At 41.9% G+C, this 10,595-nt stretch overlaps 2 protein-coding genes across 2 annotated transcripts; both read right to left on the reverse strand.

Moving 5' to 3' along the window:
- Positions 1–441: 441 nt before the first annotated feature.
- LOC140175182 (putative F-box protein At1g67623) lies at positions 442–804 on the reverse strand. Its single transcript, XM_072202120.1, has one exon. It carries the CDS (start codon positions 802–804, stop codon positions 442–444), a length of 363 nt encoding a protein of 120 aa, XP_072058221.1.
- Positions 805–1,852: 1,048 nt separating this feature from the next.
- Positions 1,853–2,242, reverse strand: LOC140175183 (uncharacterized). Its single transcript, XM_072202121.1, has one exon. It carries the CDS (start codon positions 2,240–2,242, stop codon positions 1,853–1,855), a length of 390 nt encoding a protein of 129 aa, XP_072058222.1.
- Between the last annotated feature and the right edge of the window lie 8,353 nt (positions 2,243–10,595).

Consider the following 10,595-nt stretch of genomic DNA (forward strand, 5'->3'; position numbering starts at 1 on the left):
AGTCAAACAGTTACAAAAATCATTACATAATACATATATTAAATATGATAACCAAAAAAATATTGAGAACTCAATCCTATCTTATCAGTCAAAGAGGTGGACAAACAGGATCAATTCATAATCTGCCCTACAATGCACGCACGGAATATGAGCAGCACCTCCATCACCGTCGTTTACGTCTAACCCTCTTCCATAGCATTGATGGCGGTAAATAGCACCCATGTTTCCACGGCTTGGACATGCATGCGAAGAACAGACTAGATTCTTTGCGTTTAGCATTGGTAGGCGACGCAGGTGTCTCCACGTCCCCTGGACAACGCCGCGGAACACCAATTTGCAGATTGTTAGGGCACCGGCCGCCTCAAACCCATGAAATATTTGTAAGCCCTTGTTCTTTGACTCGAAGTCATCGCGTAGCATCAGAATCATCGACACTGTGTACTAGGCTGCCGAATGGCCCTGGGCTGCAACAACGTTCATGGTTTCCATCCCTGCAAAACGACACCCGCCGAGAAAAAGGTCAGATACAGTAGATCGAAACAGAACTTCCAGGTGCCCGCTCTGCCTGCATCGCGCTAAGAAGTTTCTTCTCGGCTGGTGCATGGGACTCACACTCCACCATCGTTGGTCCCAAATTGGAATATTGGCGCATCGGTAAACGAAATCCTCATCCCCTGCATTGCGTGCAGTGGTGCACGACATCCTGAGATTGCACAAGTCCCTGACGGAATGTGCTCCGGTCCTTCCGGCAATTAAGGTCCAAATATCATAGGGAAGGTTGGCCGGGCCTGTCAGATGATACATCTCCTCTCTTTGTATCGAACGCCTGAGACGATAGATGAATGGGCGGTTATGTGTAAGTAGTGGACAACAGAAAGGCTCCAAGCAGTTATCTCAATGGCTGTTGTTTATGGTGTCTTTATAGTCACCCGGTGCCGTGTGCGATGGTATCCCATCAGTTGTGTACCGTACATATACACATGCTCAGCCACACTCACGTCGATTAGGGAGCGTGCCGGTTCAGTTTTCCATCGGCTCACACACGGCTTCCTTAGCAAACACGTTCCTTGTATTCATATTTTTTTATTTTGATTTTTTTTCAACTATCTGGTCAATAACTTCCTTTTTCACTTTCGTTTTTTCCATTTCGTCGCTTGGGGATTTCCAGTTTTTTTTTGTTCTGTATGTTTTGTAATATCATAATTTAATGCTACTAATTAAGTTTAATCTTTTAATCATATTAATTTATATTGTTTAGACATTATTCAAAAATCTTATTGATTACCTATACTTTTACTATATCTATATATAATAAGTATCGATTTAACTAAAGAATATTTCGTATGTTAACAGGCTGATAATCGCTAGTTAATATAAATCACTGACAAATATTTACATCATGGATATATAAAAAACAAAGCATTCATTACATGATATTTCAATACTAAACCTAATATTATATGTCCATACTAAACCGAAATATTGTATGTCAATACTAAACCTAATATGCATTACAATCCTAAACCCTAGGTATGTCAACAAATCATTCCACCTCGTAGTCAGCGCGACAGCAAATGCACCGGATATGGTCGGCGCCTCCGACACCGTGGACGGAGCCCCGCTCTACCGCCCTTCGGCGGTAGTCATAGAGAAGACCCATGTGGCCTCGGGTCAAGCATCTGGTCGAGTCACAGACCGTATGTTCTTCTCCCTTTTCCGGCATTTGAACTTCATCCGGCCAAGAAATTATGAGGACTGCGAAGCAACTCGAGTAACATGTGTGGAGTAAGTTACCCGCTTTGAGTGTGCAAAATATTTCCAAACCTTCTTTTTTGGCGTCGCTGTCGTCCCTTCAGATGAGCAATTCCATTGAAAGTGCATACTTGGCCGCGTCCAACCCATTCCTTGCTACATTATGTAGCATTTCCCATTCGACGGCGTGGTGACGTCGTATGTAGAGCTCCCGCAGTGCCTCCCGAAAAAGAAGTTCTGGGTGACCAAACTCAATGCACCTCTCGAAAAATCTTCGCCCAACAGGGTCCCGTAGCCACAACCAATTCATGTAATGCGGGGGTGGTATGGCAACCATCCTGAGCACAGTATCCTCGTCACCTACATCGCGCGCAACGCAACACGTCATATGGAACCTGCACAAGTCCTCGATCGATGTCGTCGCGACTTTAATGGCTATGGCTAACCAAACGTCGCGGGGTAGTTTGAAGGCATTAGACAAACGCTCCATTGTAACTTTCTGTTGGACGAGTGCCTCGCAGTGTATATGCTTAAGACGATATTATCCAGTGACCAGTGGTGTTGAGAATAGGCATGCTAGTATATTTATGGTTTAGGGTCGCCCTTTGGAATCTAGTTCCCTCGGACTTAACCGAGGCATCTTATCATTGGCGAAATCCATTTTCATTTTTTTCAAAAAAAAAGGCTTCTATGCACTTGCCTTGTAAATAGAAATAACATTATAAATTGAGGGCATTTATTAGATTTGTCGTTACGTGCTGGTGCGTATTTAGTCGATGGTTGGGAGCGTTAAAATTAAAACTAACTAAAATATATTTTAACTAATCATCATTGCATTCATATGTATATATATAATTAAGAAAAATCATTCCTGGTAATTGCAACAGGCGTCCATGCACGAAAGACGAAACATGAAAGGAAAGGCCGTAAACACACAGTCTTTAATTTGCGAGTAAGAGAAACTTTCATCACAACATATGCTCGCAGTGTACCCAAATATAAAACTAAAGAAGGAAGCAACCTAATACTAACTTGGGCATGGGAGCATAAGCGTCATAGCTGGTTAAACCATGTGTCCTACGCAATACCAGGTGGTCGACTTAGGTATTCTTCTTTGTTTTCATCTTTCATAACTCTGCCTTGCTCAATACACGGTCCCTGAGTTTGTTGAATGGTGTGCTGGTCAGATTCACCGCAGTTGTTACCCTGATCTCGTTCTCCCATAACTGCAAAATGGTAAACGATCGGTTTTAATGTGCCCCTATAATATAATAGCCGTAATCTACCTTTTTTTTAGCGTACTTACAATTTCGTCCATAATCGGGTTGAATTTGTCCCCCATGTTGAGCCACCCAATGACCCATATCCCAGAGTTCACACTGAATGTTAATCGGACGAATAGACAGTAACTGTCAGTACGTATTATGGATAACCCGTGAAAAGCTTCAATGTTATACTGGTGATAACGTACCTCTGCCCACAATTTGATATCCCTATGGGACTCCTTATCGGGAAATCATCGAAGTTGCTTGGTAAGTCCATTAAGTGCTTCTCGTAAACTGCCTGTGTCACATTGTATAAGACACTTGCCTGCACGAACTGCGAAACATAAGTCAGAACGCTTTTATGCATGTCGTGTTGCATGCTATGCTAAATTAAAGTAAATACTACAATCAAAATTGTTGCATGGTATGCCAAATTAAAGTAAAGTTTACAATCAAAATTGTATGGTAACCATTTTCCGGATGCGGTCTTCCCGGTGAGGCGTCTCGTACTGGTTCGACGATGAATCAAGGTTGTAAATTGTCCGGTCTTTGAAAGACACGATCATCAAAAACCAGTGGCCCAACGCGTCCAGCATGAGGACATAAATCTACACAAATAAACATGTATAGTTAATCCACTAAAGACACTTGTTCGTGGTTTAGGTTTCCATTAACAAATAGTTCTCTGTCAATAGACAAGTTCAAGGTATCTGGATGGCCTCATCCATTTCTCCATGTAACGATTGAGAATTAGCTCTGTCGTCTCCCCGTTCAAAATATCATCCTACACACATAATGTTATTGAACAAATTAAGTTGTGTTCTATAAATATCAGAGCGCCGACGACTATCAACGAGCGTCAATGGCGCAATTATTCATTTCGAGTACCAACAGCAGAAAGAGTTAAGTTACCTAGACAGACGGCGGAAGGCACCAGTACGAGGAGAACGTGGCAAGGATCTCAGCACCGGTCATAGTCATGGCAACCATATGGATGATCTGGTAATGAAGAATAGGAAAAAAAACCTGATGATGTCTCGCGATACCTTATATGTTTTTTTCCTCGTCAAAACAGGCATAAACAGGTGCCATACCTTGTCATCAACGTCATTTCCGGGTAGTAAGTTCCACGGACTTGACTCCAATACGGACAAGTTCCTCGCTACAGTAGGATGAAAGTGTGAAGGCGTTAAAATAACCTCGATAAGCGGGTTTAAACAGACAGAAGCTCAACTTTTACCATGGATCAAGGTTCCCGTCGAACACGTACGCGAATAAGCCCGATTGTCGGTTGTTGAAGTCCATGGCAGGCGTGATCTTGAACCTCATCTACGACACATGTTTGTCAAAAGTCAGTTCGTAGTCGCATTTTGCGTTAAACTAATTAACCGATTATTTACCTTCTTGCTCGTTGAATGGGTAGACTTTTCCCTGCTGGAGCCAGAAGGCATAGATCTATCTGTTCCCTCACCGAAACGTGGGTGTTTGGCGTTCCTTGTGGCCGATGGTGGTGTGCGAAACAACTTTCGCATGATGCCGTCGGTTCCTGTCAGGGGTGGAGTACTATTCTCAGCCAGATCTGGGGCAACCGGCGTTCCACTAGCGATGCCAGACGCAACTTTCATGGACTGTGGGGTTGACTGTTCATCCGTCTCCCCGTCAAAATCCAACAACACGATGGTTTTCTCGGGGATTGCAGCAGCTGCATTGTCGGTCTCCTTCTCGAGATCCCTCTGTCGGAGTATAAGCTAAACCGGTTTAGGATAAGGGACACCAACAACACATGTTACATACATGGCCAAGGAGTAAATCCTAACCTGAACCTTTTCCATGAGGCCCCTCATCAAGTCCTTGACAATGAGACCGATCTTTGAAAATGACCAGTCCTCTTCAGACTGGATCTGATCACCTTTGACCGCATTAACATCATCCGGTTGTGGAGCCTCGTCTGAGATTTTGGAGGCAGCTTTGGGTCCACCGGGGAGCTACATATTAAAAAAATAAAAAACCAAAAATCAAATCAGTTATTTGTTGAAAAATGTGTGAAGTACACATGAGCAGATGATTTACCTCAGACGCTTGTGGGGGCTACGACTGCTCAACTGTATCTACGTCGTGGACCTCTTCGCATACGTCCCTGCATGTACCCCGTACGTGGTTGTTAATGCGAATATTTGTCTACCATGCATATGCAACGTACTGCATTTTGTTGTATTCTAAAAGTCATAAATGAAACTTGTCTAACCTGTTGTGTGTGTCACCGTCGGAGCTCGAGCGTGCTTCTCCGTCGCCCATTGGTTTTCCTTTTTTTTTTGTGTTTCGAATAATGGTGGTTTAGAAGGGTAGGCGAGTTTATTTAATTGCAAAGAACCTTACAAATGCCGATGGCTGTGTCCTCCATTTATGAAATGCGATGCATCTATGTTTATGGTACTCGGGTGTTGTGGGTGGAGTCACGGGTATTTGTTGTAATCGTCAAACTCACAACAAATCTTTCACCCGTATGGTACGTTCGTATGCGGGCTCGTTTTATGGTATGTTCTGTATCCAAAAGAGAAATTTCTGAGTGACAGTATACTATAAAATTTCCTTTTGCAATCACTTATTATAGGACGATTGCGGTCAAATCTATCCAAAGCTATCGACAGGCTTCCACTAAGGCGCTAAATCTGACCATGCCTTCCCCACCCCTCCCCCCCATTATTTTAATTGATTATATCGTACGGGCATGGGACTGCAAGCTACACATGCAATGGGCGTAATGCTTTATTTACTACACCAGTACACCGTCAAAAGGCAATCGTTGGGAGATGGGAATAAGCCAAAATGGATAATACAGTACATGCCTTTAGCTATCCAGTTCCCTTCCCATCGTACGTATTAACCGGTTTGTCCAAAGATTGTGCCATTCTTGTTTAAGCATAAATATTTATACATAGTGTATTGTCCCATACCCCGAATTGACATATACACTTGCTCGTCTGCAGCTACCCAGGCTCTAGGTCAGCGCCTCATAAAGTTTCGCCTCGTGCGCATCACGAGGAAATTAGTGGCGGAGGTTGCCCGCCACTATAGTGCACTGATTAGTAGTACCTAATTTTCTCCACCATTGCCCAAGAATCTGGTTACGTTATTTTTAAGGATAAAGTATAGGGTTTAATTTTATGGTTTCGTTTTAATTTTATTGGTTCATTAACCAACATTAATATATGAACCCTAAACCATAAACCCTAAACCCTAAACCATAAACCATAAACATTAAACCGTAAACCCTAAACACTAAACCCTAAATCCTAAACCATAAACCCTAGCCTTTAACCCTAAAACCCTAAACCTTAAACCCCAAACCCTAAACCCCAAATCCTAAACCCTAAACCCTAAACCCTACGTCCCATATGCTAAGCCCAAAACCCTAAACCCTAAACCCTAAACCATAAAACACTAAACCCTAAACCCTAAACCCTAAACCCTAAACCCTAAACCCTAAACCCTAAACCCTAAACCCTAAACCCCAAATCCTACATCACATATGCTAACCCAAAACCCTAAACCCTAAAACCTGGACCCTAAACCCTAAAACCCAAATCCTAAACCCTAAACCCTAAACCCTAAAACATAAACCATAAACACTAAATCATAAACAATAAACTATAAACCCTAAACCCTAAAACCTAAACCATAAATACTAAACCCTAAACCCTAAACCCTAAACCGTAAACCCTAAACCATAAATCATAAACAATAAACCATAAACCTTAAACCCTAAAACCTAAACCCTAAAACCTAAACCCTACACCATAGCCTTTAACCATAAAACCCTAAACCCTAAACCCCAAACCCTAAACCCTAAACCCTAAACCCCAAACCCTACGTCCCATATGCTAAGCCCTAAACCCTAAACCCTAAACCCTACATCCTAAACCCTAAACCCTAAATTCTAAACCCCAAACCCTAAACCCTAAAACCTAGACCCTAAACCCTAAAACCCAAACCCTAAACCCTAAAGCCTAAACCCTAAACCCTAAAACATAAACCATTAACACTAAATCATAAACCATAAACCGTAAATCCTAAACCCTAAAACCTAAACCCTAAAACATAAATACTAAACCCTAAACCCTAAACCATAAACCCTAAACCCTAAAACCTAAACCATAAACACTAAACCCTAAACCCTAAACCTTAAACCCTAAACCATAAACCATAAACCATAAACCATAAACCATAAACCTTAAACCCTAAACCCTAAACCCTAAGCCATAAACCCTAAACCTTAAACCCTAGCCCTTAAGCCTAAAACCCTAAACCCTAAACCACAAACCCTAAACCCTAAACTCTAAACTCTAAACCCTAAACCCCAAACCCTACGTCCCATATGCTAAGCCCAAAATCCTAAACCCTAAACCCTAAACCCTAAACCATACATCCTAAACTCTAAACCCTAAATCCTAAATCCTAAACCCTAAAACCCAAACCCTAAACCCTAAACCATAAACCCTAAACCCCAAACGCTACATCCCATATGCTAAACCCAAAACCCTAAACCCTAAAACCTAGACCATAAACCCTAAAACCCAAACCCTAAACCCTAAACCCTAAAACAAAAACCATAAACACTAAATCATAAACCATAAACCATAAACCATAAACCCTAAAACCTAAACCATAAACACTAAACCCTAAACCCTAAATCCTAAACCCTAAACCATAAACCCTATATCCCATATGCTAAGCCCAAAACCCTAAACCCTAAACCCTACACCCTAAAAACCAAACTATAAACCATAAACCCTAAACCCTAAACTCTAAACCCTAAACCCCTAAACCCTAAACCCTACATCCCATATGCTAAGCCAAAAACCTAAACCCTAAACCCTAAACCATAATCCATAAACCATAAACCCTAAACCCTAAACACTAAACCCTAAACCCTGAACCATAAACTCTAAACCCTAAACCATAAATCCTAGACCATAAACCCTAAACCCTAAACTGTAGACCCTAAACCCTAAACCCTAAACCCTAAACCCTAAACCATAAACCATAAATCGTAAACCCTAAATCTTAAACCATAAACCATAAACCATAAATCCTAAAACATAAACCATAGACCATAAACCCTAAACCCTAAACCCTATCCACTAAATACTAAACGCTGAACACTAAACCCCAAACCATCAACCCTAAACACTAAACCATCAACCATAAACCCTAAACCCTAAACCATAAACCAAAAATAATAAACCCGAAATCATAAACCTTAGACCCTAAACCCAAAACCCAAAAACCCAAAACCCTAAACCCTAAACCATCAACCCTAATCAATCACCAAAAAACCCTAAACCCTAAACCATAAACCATAAACCTTAAACCCCAATTTAGAATAACATAAAGTATCATAAAATACATTTCTTTATAATTGGACATTTTTGAAAAACCATGTTTATTTATTGTTTCACGGCTAACAAACAAATCTCGATGTTAACATTATTAACATTATTATTATTTAGTATTAATATTTATCCCTCACATTATTATAAGAGAGAGAGGAAACCACGCTACATTTCTTGAGGCCACCTGCCTACCTTCGTCCTGGCCAGCTGGTCTTATTATTATTATTATTATTATTATTATTATTATTATTATTATTATTATTATTATTATTATTATGTTTAGAGTCTATTTCTTTTTTTCATGATTTTTAAATTAAAATTTAATTGTCTTATTTTTTTCGTTCGTTCGTTGGCTAAGCCCGTTAACACTATCCAGATTATACAGCCCCACCCATCAATTCCCATATCCTCATCTTATAATGCTTAAAACCCAGGTGAACCGAAGGAGCAACAGTAGTGGGAGAACACAGTGCGAAGGAGGACGAAGAGCAAAGATAAGGTTGTTGTATGGTTGGGCCTCATTTGGACCGGGTGCGAGGACTGGGTTAGGACTCGGGATAATCACTTCTATTGTGTTGGTTCGGGGCGGACTGCTGGCCCAGAACCGCGTCCAAAAAAAAGGCTTTCCATGGTATTGTTGCAGGACTCTCCTATAGTCCTCTGTTCTTAAAATTTAGAATAATGTCGAATTTATTGTTACCTAATATCTCGATATTCCTTGAAAACGATGTTTCATATTTTTTGTATTTAAGGGGCATTTACGTTTCCCTATGTGAATTGAGTGACTGCTCAAGACTACCCGAGGAACATGACGGTCAGACCCATCATGATGCCCACCGCTATGTGCTCGTCAACTATACAATACAGCAAATGTGAGAAAGTGTATACTATATGCTTCCATTAAATGCTTACTCGATTGCCATTGTTGTTGATAGTCTAACTCATGACATTGAAAGAAAAAAAACAAAAAAAAAAGAAACGAAAAGCAACTTCAAATATGGAAAATCAGTTTCGGGATTCGTGGGCTGAGATGGGTGAGCAGGTCTTTCCAGATGATCTTTTGATGGAGATTTTCACTCGAACAGACCTGAAGACGGCGGCGAGATGCAGAACCGCAAGCACAACCTGGCGTGTCCGACTATCTTCCGACAGATTTAGGAGAGACAATACGCTCGCGAACATCGAGAAACACCGTAAGGTGTTGCTCTAGATTGGTGACCCGAAGACATACGGTTCAACCGAATCATTTTGCATTGTGGACTGTGTAGACGGAGGAAGAGTAGCCGCGCCAATGCCAGAACAACTGGGTCCCCGTAAATGGTGGACTGTTATCGACTCTGATTGCGGTGTGATATGCGTCCAGTATAGCACGAATGGTTCTGATTTGAGACTCCTGTTATGGAACCCGCTGCTGCGAGTTGCTCGGCAACTGAACGATCCGGCCGACAAACTACTTAAACAAGCCGTCATCGAATACGCATTTGGATACCGGGCGGGAACTAACAATTACTGCGTCGTCTATATGTCAAAGAGGCACGTCCTAGACAGGTTTTTGTACTGCAATGTTTTCAACTCCGCAGAGGAAAGCTGGAAACACGCGTACATAAAGGATCATCATCTCACTCACCTCGATGAGGGCTCAACGTTCCACCTTGGTAAGGCCGTGTGGGTCAACTGGGGTGGACGTAGTTTGATGATTGCAACACATGTGGTCGTGTTGGATGCAGACACCTTTCTTCTGAGCAAGATAAAGATAAATCGTAGCTCAATTCAGCACGTGCAGGCGCTGCGTGTGCTTGACGGCATCCCACACCTGGTCGGCTATGAACGATCCCCGCACAGGGGACTGTCGACCATATGGTGCAAGATTGACTTGGAATTGATGTGCGTGGTTCCGTTCATCAAGCTAGGAGTTGCCAGTCAGTATGGCGTTCCATGGAATCCGGTGACGATCATGGGTGATCGTATGATCACAGTGCACGAAAACAATCGCAAACGGGCAAGGGGTGCTAACAGAGGTTTTCTGACAGAGATTTTGTTGGTTCAGATTAATTAGTTAGCCGACACAGATTCACCGCATTCAATGGTGAGTGGCCGAGTGATATGCACCTTCAGCGCATTATAATTCTGGGGGTGGGTTGTCTACTTCCATAATGGAGCGGCCGCTTATGTGATTCGATTGCAT

Source organism: Arachis hypogaea, chromosome 9, assembly GCF_003086295.3.
Source record: "Arachis hypogaea cultivar Tifrunner chromosome 9, arahy.Tifrunner.gnm2.J5K5, whole genome shotgun sequence".
NCBI classification, from domain to species: Eukaryota; Viridiplantae; Streptophyta; class Magnoliopsida; order Fabales; family Fabaceae; genus Arachis; species Arachis hypogaea.